Source organism: Sander lucioperca, chromosome 7 (genome assembly GCF_008315115.2).
Source record: "Sander lucioperca isolate FBNREF2018 chromosome 7, SLUC_FBN_1.2, whole genome shotgun sequence".
Taxonomy (NCBI): domain Eukaryota; kingdom Metazoa; phylum Chordata; class Actinopteri; order Perciformes; family Percidae; genus Sander; species Sander lucioperca.
The window spans coordinates 27,573,803-27,586,669 of NC_050179.1; the positions used below are offsets into that span (position 1 = coordinate 27,573,803).

The following is a 12,867-nucleotide window of genomic DNA, read 5'->3' on the forward strand; positions in this document are numbered from 1 at the left end:
TTGTGTATTTAGCCTCTCTGTTTTCCCTTGTCTTTTTGATCATTGTTTTGTGTTGCGTGCCTTTCCCTGTAAGTTTGCTCCAGTTGTTTCTCTGAGTTTCTTTGTATTGTTTGCCAGTCTCTGTACTGCCGTTTTCTGTTATATTAAATCCTGAAGCTCGCACCATCTCCTGTCTGCTAGTATCTCTCTGCAATTGGGTCCTGAATCTCTCGCTAAACGTGACAAGAAACAGCTCTCAAGTTGCTAGCGCTAAACCCACCAGACTCCATTTAAAAAAGCAATACTTTTAGCGTGTATAGAGCCAACATATATTCACATGACAGGCTCAGATTAATATTCTAAGTGTCTGACAACATTATGGAAAGGATTTCTAAGGAGGTCGATCTTTCTGTTTTAGAGTAAGATCCTTTTTTTAAACACAAAAACGTCTGCTAAATTGCGTTCGCTACACCCACCAGACTCCATGTAAATAAACAGTAATGTTAGCATCGTAAAATACACTTCATTCAAAGTCGACAGAAACAAAATAAAACTGAAAAGCCGTTTTGGGTCGTCTTTCCACTTTTCCAACCATCACAACTCTAGTTTTGGTTGAAATAACCACATAGTTTACCGATTTACATGTGACTATATGTTGGTTCTATACACGCTAAAAGTATTGCTTTTTTAAATGGAGTCTGGTGGGTTTAGTGCTAGCGACTTGAGAGCTGTTTCTGGTTAAACAGAGAGGTCTCAAAGAGGTTTTTAAAGGTCTATCTCTGAAGGGATCCTTTCCATAATGTTGTCAGACATCTAAAATATTAATCTGAGCCTGTCAGTGGCAAAACGAGCACTTTTGTGAAGGTAAATACAAGCTGGACAATTGCCCTATTAACTTACATTGTAGCTTGTTTCGCCGCTGCCGACTGCAGCGATCTTACTTAACACTGGACCAATGTCAAAGATTGTTGATCCCATCAGTCACTTAGGTTGAAAAAAAATGCTATGTTACCCTTTAAATCGTGTTGATTCACAATGTATTTGTCCGCACGCCATGTCTTCATTTAAACAGGAGTTTCATGTTCTATCAAGATATATTATCACGTTATAACGTGAAAAGTATCAGGTTATAAGATGAAAAGTATCACGTTATAATAATAAATTATCATGTTATAACGTGATAAATAGTATATTGTATAACTTGATAAGTTTGTATGTTGTAATAACGTGAAAATATCTTGTTAAAACATAAAAAATATTATTTAATACTATTTTTTGACCACTGTAAAAATGTTTGTCTAGTCCACATCAATCAGGGAACTCAAAGTGACATTGCATTAATAGTCCTGTTTTTTTTAAATTTTATTTCGCATTGCTGAATCTGAGGTTACATCGCACAGTCTGTACATGTTACCTACTGGTAAAACAAAAAATATTGTTTGTGTTGAGTGTTTTCAGTCAATTTCGACTTGTTCATCAAAGGCTGCTGTTGTTTGGTACGTTGTACACTTGAGATGATGGCTTTTATATCCATATTTGTTTTGGTTTCAAATGTTGGGACCTTAATAAAATTTAGATCACCTTGATGGACGATTTGATTTTTTAGATGGGTCTTGGAACTATAGACCTTTAAGGAATGATGCTAGATGCTTTGGAGTGATGATGAATGATGCAGGTTAATAAGACAAGTCAGATCATTACTTTCCCAATGGGAAAACAACATGTTTTTAATTTTTTTTTTTAAATTTCAAACAGAATTTGTACTCACTTAGGTTTATTCTATAAATGGTGGTGCAATGAGCACTCTTTTTTTCTAAAGAGAAAACTCAAATTCCTACAATTTGATGCTTCGATTGGTTTATTTAACGTTAATTGAGTCTTAAATTGAATTTGACAGAGAGAGAGAGAGAGAGAGAGAGAGAGAGAGAGAGAGAGAGAGAGGCGCATGACGTCAGAGGTCAGCTGACAGGTTTGTTTTGCTTGCTCGAGTTCGTCCACAACACAGCCAGAGGAAGGAAGCGACGACATCAAACCGTCTCTAAATTAGCGTACCTTTTAGTTTGTATTTTAACAATAAGCTACCAGCACATGGGAACTCGAATAGTTGTATAAATCATTATTAGCTTTTATATTTTGGCTTTGATACAGACACTACCTCCGTTTTCATTTACTGTCAACTGGTTGACTTTGACGCAATGCCTTCAGAAAAAACCTTCAAACAAAGAAGGACATTCGGTAGGTGTTATCAAAGCTTGTTTTACCATTTTACACACAACACCTCTGCTTTATGTCTTATGCTGTATGTTTGTAGCTGGCGCACGAATTTTGTGTCCGAACTGTAACGTTACAAGACTGAATTTCATCGTTAATGTAGACAGGCCAGATAGTTGGTAGTTATTATCCTAGTGTCGAGTATTAGCGTTTATGTTGTCCAGCTAGTTCCGTTTACAGTTTAAATGTAGGCTAATAGGTTCAACACCCAGGGAGGTAAGCCCACTGGAGTTTTGTCACTATAACGTTACAGCTAAGTAGAAAACCTAACCATATTGTTCGAAGGTCTGTGGTCGTGTCAACTTATCTAAAAGGAGATATAGAAGACATAATACTTATAATAAATTTAATTCTCACTCGCATACAGGTTTAAATATAGAATAGATTATGATAGGCTATGTGCTTTAGGCCTGTCTCTCCCTGAGTGTGTGTGTGTGTGCGTTTATTTGCATCAGAGCTGTGGGAGAAAAACAAAGTGGTATTGAAACGCTGGGCAGAGAAAATAGAGCTGCAGGATTGGGGGATGGGACAGTTTGTAGAGGAGAAGAGACGAGTTTAAAAGAGAAAACAAAATCGAATGGTACCTACAAGTGCGGTGTTTAATTATTGTTTCTGTTTGAAGGGTAGGCCGCAGCCTCGATGCGGATTTTTAGTTTCAGTTATGCGTTCCCAGCCAGCCCACATAGCTAAAGACCTGCAGTGCCTTTCCAGATATATTGCAACATATTAGTTTATCGTTTATCCACTTGCCTTCTCTGACATCATATAGGCCTACTTTGCAGTGTTGGGGGTTACTGTAATCAGATTACATTTGTCCGTAACGCAGTAATGTAACGCATTACTGTTGATAACTCAGTAATCACATCACAGTTAGGCTACTTATCAAATAAGTATCGCGTTACTTGCGTTACTGGTTCTTCAACTAGCCTATAACGGGAGGAGAGAATAACAATTCAAACGTCCGTTTATGTGTGTTTTTGCGCCACCATAATACTCGTCCGAGTAGACGAAACAAATATAGCAGAGCCACCGCTTAAGACGTCTTTTCAGGGGTGGAGGTTAGTTGCGCGAAATGACAAAAACTTGATTGCAAAGTGTAAATTGTCCCCCGGTCGCAAACACCTCTCCACCGCCACGAACACAACATCCAATCTAGCCATTTGCTAAAATCCCCCGGACAGTGAGTGACGCCGAGGCGGATGAAAAGAGCACGTCGCCGACACTTGCCAAGCAGCCAAGGCTGTATTCAACAGCAGGTAAACAAAGTAGAGATAAGTGGGCTTGTGGCAGCATACATAGTGGAGGAAATGTTTCCTGTTTCGACAGTGGAATCGCCATCTTTCCGAAACATAGGCCTACTGAGCAAAATACAGATAATGAAGAGCAGACGACCGCCAGTACTTCTTGACAAATTTTGTGCTGATGTTCACAACTTTGTTGTCAGCTCTGTGGTATTAAAGAGTATAAAGGTACTGTGTATGTCCTCATTATAGTAAAAGTTTGTGTTGATCTGGGCATACATGAGGTTTAACTTTATATTGTTATGGTGCATCTCAGGTGATGTTGAGTAATCTAAAAGTAATGTAACTAGTAGTGTACTAGTTACTTTCAGCAGTGAGTAATATAGTAAAGTAAGGCATTACTTTAAAAAAAGTAACTAGTAATGTGTAATCTATTACTTTTTTGAGTAACTACCCCAACACTGCTACTTTGTGCTGCTTTTCAGTAATTTAGTAAGAAACATATCAACTTAATTATTAGATAAGTTGGCCTTTGTTTGGATTTCCTTAGTGTTACATATCTTCAACGGACAAAGATGGGAACTGTTGCCTTCAGCACTGGTTGAGTCATACTGGGAATATAATTCCCAGTATGACTAAAAGTGACCAACTTCCTGTTAAAAGTCATGTTATTGGTCAACCTTTAGACAACCAGAGCACATGAGGGCCAGGCAGCAGGCATCCCTCCTAGAACACACATTTATATTATATTGTTGCCAGCACACCCCTGTTGTAAATAGCCTACATGTAAAATTGTGAATATGGATATTAAAATCACATGCAGTGACATAGCTAATGGTCACTATAACCTTTTTATTGGAGACAAACATCTACACACTGTTAATTAGCCCACCGTAATTTCTAAATGCAACTTTTTAGCCATAAAGTTATACATTTTTCATCTATTTTTCACTCTAGCTTTGGCAGCACTAAACAGCCTTTCCTTTAACTGTTTCCAAGTGTATTTCTGATTCATAATAGTTTGTTGAACCTGAGACCAAATGAGCTAAACCTCTGTAGTAATGGTTGGCTGCACTGAGCTTCAGAAAAGAGAGAAGGACCTGTGCTAAGATAGACCAGATAACACAACTACAGCCGTTAAAGCTGAAAAGAACCTCTGTGATTAACAGTTGGGACCAAACAGGTTTGTTTTAGTGGTTGTTTACAGTGTTATAGTGTGGTAGTGTTCACCAGCAGTCATCATTTACCTAAGTTGCATATCTGTATAATAGTTCATAAGATGACTCAGGAATCCACAGGGAATCTCCCAGTTGTGCCATGCAGCACTGACTAAATCCTTTATTATGACCGAATGGAAATGTATAAGAAAAACCCCACAGGCGTTTAGACTAACTGCTTCCCATTTTGTGTTTTTTTCCCCCCCCTTTTTTTATTGGATTGAAAACTGATGAGTCAAAGGCTGTTTGTCACTTGCTTCAGTCAAGAGAGACAGATCAGAGCTTCCCTGTTCCTGGGCACTCAACCTGATTGAAATGTAATCATGGAACAATCTCAATTTCCTCAAATTTAGTATGAAAATGGCAATGTCGGTAGATGTGTCCTTACATTGGGCATTTGTCTTCTTAGAATTTTTTTTTTTTAGTGGCACATCACAAGACTGGATAGCATTAATTCAAAGCATCAGCTGACTGACAGCTGCCAGCGCCCAGTGTGCTGCCTTTGATTGCTTGGCTCTAGAAAATCAATGCTTAGTTTTAGAGCTGGGACGATACGCTTTTGTCCTGATTTGATTCTTTCACGATACATGGGCGACGATTCGATTTGTATTGCGATTTGATAGTATTGAGTATTGCGATTTTCTTTTCCTTCTTCAACAAAAAAAAGTTGAATAATACACTTCTAAAGACAATATATCATGAGCCGTTTAGAAAAACTACAAAAACGACATTTATTTAATTTGTAAAGAAGTACATACTATGGATTTTCTGCATTTTTTTGCTTTCCGTCTGTTTTGCTGGATCGGATATGATGTAGTCACCGTCTGCGGTACCGTATAAACAGAAAATATTTAGGTCAATCATTGGTAAACAAGAAAACCAAAACAATATTGATTCTGGGGAAAAGAATCGTTTTTTAAAAATCACCAAAAAAAAATCACAAATACATACGATTTTCGATTTTTTTACTGTTTGTTCCAAATGTTTCATTGTAATTCTAAGTTCAAAAACATCATGATAATGATCATGACGAGATGTTTTCATCCCCATGCTCAAGTTTGTTGACTGATCCCATTTTGACCATCAGACTGTTGTTGATGTTATCAGTACAAAGTGCAGTAAGCCCAGGGTGTTAACTGTAGCCGTTCATTTTGGCCCAGTTCCAAATCACTTCAAATGGGGTTAACCCTTAGAAAGGAGGGGCCTGCTCTGCCATAGGTCATCATGACTAAGTGATCCATCCAATCAGCAGCTGTGTTGCTGACGCTGATCTTTTGAGTAAAAACGTTGTGTTGAAAAGCTCCACCTTCACCTGCAGATTCTTACCCATGATTTTAAATGATGCAGCCTATACGGAGGGCATTTAGTGAATATGTTAGCATTGTATCTAGTTCTAGGAACTCCTTTCATAAATCAAAATCTCCATGATGTAAATGACACATTTACGAACCATTATAAGACATTATAATAACAAACCCCTTGACTGCTGCTTTGTCTTTGTCCTCATTTGTGTTTTATCAGTACTAGCTGCTAATCTCTTTGTCTGCTAGTACATTTCCATTAACCTGAGTCTGTTTTTCTGCCCTACAGAACAGAGAGTAGAAGATGTCAGACTGATCCGAGAGCAGCACCCCAACAAGATACCAGTGAGTGCCGATGCACAATCACTTGCAATAATTGAGTGAACACCAAAGCCTATGCAGTGAAATCCACTGAAGCAACATTATTCTCAAAATACGATAGAAAAAAACTCTTAAGGGCAGAAAGGTATGAGCATGACATGCATAACAGCAAGCAGGAAGACACAAGTAAGAACAAGGCAAACGTACGGCAACGGAAAGTGTTACCACATGTTTCCTGGTTGTACTCTGAACTGTTTGAAATGTCATTTGTTGGCATCAGGCACATTTCTGCAAGGGCTTTCTGCGTGTTGACTTCTGGTTGGATGTTTTGTTGTGGACTTGCTGGTCATTATTCTAAGTTTATTTTATACATAGTTTTTGTGACCAGGCTTTTTTTCCCGCTTACAGGGACCACAGCAGTTGTTCCTATTTTTTCTATTGAGAAATGGGTGTGACTGCTTTCTGCTTAAGTCAGATGTCCAGTGGCTCCTAGCAACCACCAATAAACAAACGCACACCTCGTGTTTCACCTGCTCGTTTTATCATTTTGAGATAGAGTATCACCACAGCCTTCCATCTGCTTGCCACATGGCAGGCCTCTTCTCATCTTAAAAGCGTGTGTTGTGTGTTGTGTTGTGTGTGTGTGTGTGTGTGTGTGTGTGTGTGTGTCTGAGTGTTTCCTGTGTACTCTCCTGGGCTTATTAACTGCCATGTCATGGTAAGTGTTGACGACAGAGGCAGATACGCTGTGTCACTGTAATGCAACTCCATCAAGACGGGTGGGGGAGCGGAAGACTGTATGACAGACTGCTTATAGCTCTTAGATCAGACCCTGCCTCACTGAATAATATACCTGCTTTCATGTCAAACAGAGGTCTATGCATTTCTTAATACTTGCTCAAATTTCAGGTCAGCAATTTTAATTTTTTTCCATTTACATCTTTACTGTTAATTTACAAGATTAAAATGTATTACCCTGATTCCGGAAAACAGTTCTCACTATAAATATTAAACAGAAAACAAATGAAGCAATAAAAATGATTACATAATCAACCACCATATTACAGATTAACAAAAACGTTAGAGCCGGGCAATGATTGGTTTAAAGAACTACATACTACCCAGAGCATTCTTCCCCTATACCAGAATGATAACTTGTGTAGGCAGACCATACTCCAGTGCCCTCCCAGTACATTTCACCTATATGTAAGGAATTCAGGAGTCCTGTGTATCACCTCTAGACTTACAAAAAAGCCTCTTAGAGTCATTCCCTGAACAGAAAGTTAGCCATATTGAATTTACTGTGCCATTTTTGGAAGTTTTTTCTTACCATTTCAAGGGGCTGCACCTAAACGTACTCCTCCAAGAGAATTTAACCTGATTGACTTTAAAATGGTCAATACAATCTAAAGACCATGGCTTCAAATTTCCATGTTACGCCATGAAACAGGAAGTGGTTTGTAACTAGACTGTACATTGTCAAATCTGCCCAAAGCTTCACGTTTGATAAAAGTCCAGGCCTGAAGACATCTACATACCAATATTGAGTTAGAGCCATAGCGCCACCTACTGGCAACATGATGCCATACTTTGACTTGTTCCTCCTAGCAGGTTGTCCACCTCCAAATGTGGTCAGAAAAGCCTTAGGCCTTAAAGTATGCTTGATTGGGAAGATTGTAAGTTTTGTCGTATGACGTGGGCATGGCAAGGCGTCGAATTCCCATGGTCTGCCACGAAACAGGAAGTGGTTTGTAACTAGACTGCACATTGTCTAATCTGCTGTACAATTTGTCATGCATAATGAGAATCCAGGCCTGAGGACATCTACATGCCATTAATAGCCATTAATGAAGTCAGCTTCATGTAAAAAACACCATTTCATTTACATCAAATGTGTATTGTGTGATCTAAACTTGATATAGAGCAACATAATGTTGTGTTGTGGCGGCCATTTTGTGCATTTCGCCGTTAAATAGGAAGTTGTAACTCGGATGTACATTGTCCAATCTGCTCCAAACTTTGGTTTTGTAGAGAGACTTGCTTTTTTGTTTTACCATGCTGGTCAATGTTTAAAAACTACAAAAGTTTTATTTTATTTATTTTAAATTTAAGAGTAACCTAAACTTTTCCTATGTTCCCACATTTTTTCCCACCTGTATGTACTGTATTTGTAATTTAAAGCTGCAGTTGGTAGAAAGCAAAAAAAAAACATGTAGAGTAAGACCTTTTCCTGCAGATCTCCTTCTCCCCTCTGTCTTCATGTGTAGAACAGCCAATAGGAACCTTTTCCCTCTCTGAAATGACCTGTGATTGGCCAAAGTCTCCCGTCATGGCTAGATTTTATAAAGCCCGACAACCGAGCCAAGCGACTCTCAGACCACTTGAATAACTATATGCTGAAAGGTTATTATGGAGTTTTTGCCCATGACACAAAAACATACTGCCTACAGTGGTGGAATTTCCAGATTACGAACCCATTCTGTGTAAGTTGAGACAGTGGTACCCCAGGTCTTGATTAAGTCAGCGTCCAACATAACCTCATAACCTTTCCTGGCAGAGGAGTACTTCAACTTTGTGCCTCCATAGATTCAGGGAATCTAGGCAGCTGCATGATAAGGGAATGTTTTGTTCCAGGACTGTCTCCTTTTGGTCTGTGTACTGACGGTGCTGTTCTTAAAGACTTGTTTAAAACACATATTCCAACTGTCAGGGTATCGGGTCTAAACAACCACACAGGAAATTCTGCCTTTATAGAGTTCCACCAGAATATAAGGTAGAAGTCATTGATTAATTGTGTGTATGTCTTCTGTAGGTGATCATTGAGAGGTATAAAGGAGAAAAACAACTTCCCATCCTGGACAAGACCAAGTTCCTGGTGCCAGACCATGTCAACATGAGTGAACTCATCAAGATTATCAGGTAGACCTGAAGTCCTCTCCTCTCCTCCCCACTTTGTTCCATAGTCAGATTTAGACCCTGTTTACACGAATACACTCACGGGTGAAAACGACAAAATATTTTATCAGATGTGCCTTTCGTTTAGACGCGACTGCGTTTTTGGGGCTTAAAAACGCAAAAAAGTGAAACCACCCTCCAGAGTGGAAATCTTAAAAACGCTCCGCCGTCGCATTCATGTCTAAAGGGTAAAAATGCACTGTGTGTGTGTGTGTGCGCGCCGCGTGTGTGTGTGCCGCATTGTTTGGAGCAATAACTCCACCTCCTCGTCTGTCCAGACAAAATTGTCAGCTTTTGTTACATCGAATTTCACACACTTTTGCATCACCATAGGCACGCAGATTTCTCGTCCAAACGCGGAATAAAAAGTGAGAACGCAACGGCACTTTTGCGTTTTCTCTTCAGATCGTTTCCATCTAAACATAGCCTGAGATTCAGAAAACTTTATTGCCTGTCATGACAGAAAATCCTCTCAGACGTGGCCTCAAAAGCAAACTCGGAAAGTATACATACAATAGCTTGTAAAAATAATCTACACAGGATAGCAATGAAAACGAAAAGTATATCACAACTTCTACAGTGAATATCTTGTACACTGCAAGTATTGCAAGTAATACAATATTGAATGTCTGTATATTAGTCACTTGTAGAACAATACAGCAGTCCAACTGCAAAAGGCCAAAGAACATAGAAAACGAAATGAAAAGCACATGACAGTACACTAAAAAAATATTGTGAAACCGCAAAATCAAAGTGAATGTAAGATTTATTCTCCCACAGCATCACGTCTCTGAACTGGCTTATATAATCTACAATTGGTTTGATCACCTCAGTAGAAACGTGTGTGGTGGCCAGGTTAGCTCAGTTGGTAGAGCGGGCGTACATAGGTAGAGGTTTATTCCTCGATGCAGAAGGTCCAGGGTTTGGGTCCGACCTGTGACAGTTTCCTGCATGTCTCCTGAATGTCTCCCCCCCTCTATCTCCCCTTCCATATCTCAGATGTCCTATCCATTAAAGGTGGAAATGCCCCCCAAAAAAAATCTTTAAAAAGAAACGCGTGTACAATTTCGAGTCGAGTGTAAACGATGACAACTTTGTTGTAGTTGTGTTTAACTTTTGCTGCCCGTGTTTACCATTTTGCAACACAAGTGCATCAGTGTGAAATGTGTTTTAGCAAGCGAGAAGAGTGATTGATTCGACAAATGGGTTCAGGCCACTGAGCATTTGGTTCAGAGGATGGGGTTTAGTGTTTTAGCAATTCAGAAAAACTGTAAAATGTCCTTCCTCATGTCAAAATCCTTGTCTGGCCACCAGGAGGCGCCTCCAGCTGAACTCCAACCAGGCTTTCTTCCTGCTGGCTAATGGCCACAGCATGGTCTCTGTGTCGGCTGCCATCTCCGAGGTCTATGAACGGGAGCGGGACCAGGATGGCTTCCTCTACATGGTCTACGCCTCCCAGGAGACCTTTGGCACAGCTACGACCGCCCAGTGAACAGCCTTCCTTCTTCTTCCACCTGGCAAGCGATTGGACAATTGTAGTTTTTAGTCCCCACCATGTTTCTTGCCACACACCTTTTAGTCTCGACTGTAAGAACTAAAACACAAACTGCTAAATCTAAACACAGTGTACGATAATTTCCCGGCTCGGATTGGTTTAGGTTATGATCTCTGTATTATGACTGCAGTGAGCGAATAGACTGTTTGGGTACCACCACTCTCACCCAGTAGCATAAAGCCACAAGGGTTAACCAAAACAGCAGAGTTTAAGTAGAGAAATCCCCAAATCGGACTATGACTCAGGCCAATAGTTTTTAAGTGTGTGTCTCTGCTTCTTTATTGTGCTCTCTGGTGAAACATGTCCACCGCCATGGCAACGTACCACCTGTTGACGGTAGTTATTTACAGCGTTGTGTGTCTCCTCTGCTGTATTTATGTTAATGTATATGTAAATTTCAGGTAGGGCTATTACATAAAAGTGGCAAGGCTCCACCACTTATCTAAATATACATTAGCCAATGAACAAAGCCAACCTTAATTTTAAGGGTTTTTGGAGACAGGCGACAGAGAAAGTTAGGATATGTTTTTTAAAGAAGCATTTATTGCAGTTAAAAGGTGAAACTTGGGGATTTGTAGTCTGGATTAGAGTACTTTTGCCAGAGAAAAATGCTAAATGAAGTAGAGAAGATTCTCGTGAATTTAATGCATCTCTGCTGTGTGTCTCATCACATTCCCTCAATGGTCCTTCTTTGGTGTTTTTTAACCTTTCCTGCATTGTATCCTTAAGCATCTTCACTGTAACGAAAAATATGTTGGGGAACTGCTTTTGCTCTTGAAATGGATGATTGTAGTTTGCAAAAAAAAAAAAAAAATGCCTTGGTGTACAGATATTATTGACTTTACAGCTTTGAATATAAAAGGGGTTCCAATGAGAGTGTAACCAAGTTGACTTTGGACACACTACAAGGAGCATGGTCTGATTGCATTTGTGAATGGAGGATGATGGTGTTTCTGTAAATGCCGATTAGAGGAGAGGGGTTGCCATTTTCTTTTCTATCTCCTTTCCCAGAGCTGTCACTGTTGTTCAGTTTCAGTTCACTGAAATTCAACAAGCACTTTCGCTGTGGGGAACGTACATCTGCCCAGAGGAGTTTTAAGGGCTGCACTCTGAAAGAAAAAGAAACATTTGAGTATCCTGTCTGTCTATAAATGGTCCTTCACTGGCTGTGCTGCTCCTCCTCCTCACCATCTTCTTAACAGATTGAGGTTTAGCTGCTTTTATATCGCAGTATTTTATCTTTTTGGTTCTTTTTATTTTATGTGATTTTCATTTTTGTTGTATGACATGTCTTTAGTCTACTCTGTCTACAGTATGTGAAGTACAAAGGTGACTTTTTTTCTGACTAGTGAAAGCCACTGTGTGTTTGTTACAGAGGGGTGGAGCATTTGTCTCAGTGTTTTTTTCTGCCTGCTCCTCTGTTTCTCACACACATATCCTCACACAGCAATATCACACAGCCTCTTATGTATTTATGTTGGTATTTTGTAAACAATAAAAGGAGAAAAAAAAGATCAATTGTGGGGTTCCTGGGTTTTTTTTGGGCCAACATTCTCATTTGTGTAAATATTTGCATGCAAAATATTGCAGCCATCTGCCTTAACCTTTCAAACATAAATGTTTCATATTTTATTATAATCTGGCATCATCATAATGCCAAATCGTATCACGTCCAATGGAGTTTACAGTGGCAACTTCAGCTATAATTTCTCAAACATTTACACCCCAGAGGGCAAAACTGAGTGTTTCATAGGTACCAGTCACTGTACATGGACCAGACAGACATCATAGAGGGATAACAGGCCTCTCATGCGGAAGGGAAGGCATGTCAAAATATACTGCAGCTCAAAAAATATGGCTAGGATAGAACAACACAATGTAATTTTGCTAAATAAAACACATCACGTTCATTATTAATTTCATCAGTTTTTATTCTCAACAAATTGTGTATCCAAATACAATACACATTTTCTATGGGCTCTTAAGGCAAAAATTTGGATAGTCCTCATTAAAATATTAATTGGTCA

General features: G+C 39.3%; 1 protein-coding gene across 1 annotated transcript; it reads left to right on the forward strand.

The window, feature by feature from the left end:
• The first annotated feature begins 1,939 nt into the window (after window positions 1-1,939).
• map1lc3b (microtubule-associated protein 1 light chain 3 beta) lies at window positions 1,940-12,352 on the forward strand. Its single transcript, XM_031310470.2, has 4 exons — window positions 1,940-2,214; window positions 6,299-6,354; window positions 9,143-9,249; window positions 10,600-12,352. Exons 1-4 carry the CDS (start codon window positions 2,175-2,177, stop codon window positions 10,775-10,777), a joined length of 381 nt encoding a protein of 126 aa, XP_031166330.1. The 5' UTR covers window positions 1,940-2,174; the 3' UTR covers window positions 10,778-12,352.
• Window positions 12,353-12,867: the final 515 nt, after the last annotated feature.

Coding starts and splice junctions, on each gene's coding strand:
- map1lc3b (XM_031310470.2), top strand. CDS start 2,175: ATGCCTTCAGAAAAAACCTTCAAACAAAGAAGGACATTCG. Junction 2,215..6,298: donor CAAACAAAGAAGGACATTCG/GTAGGTGTTATC, acceptor TCTGCCCTACAG/AACAGAGAGTAGAAGATGTC. Junction 9,250..10,599: donor GAACTCATCAAGATTATCAG/GTAGACCTGAAG, acceptor TCTGGCCACCAG/GAGGCGCCTCCAGCTGAACT.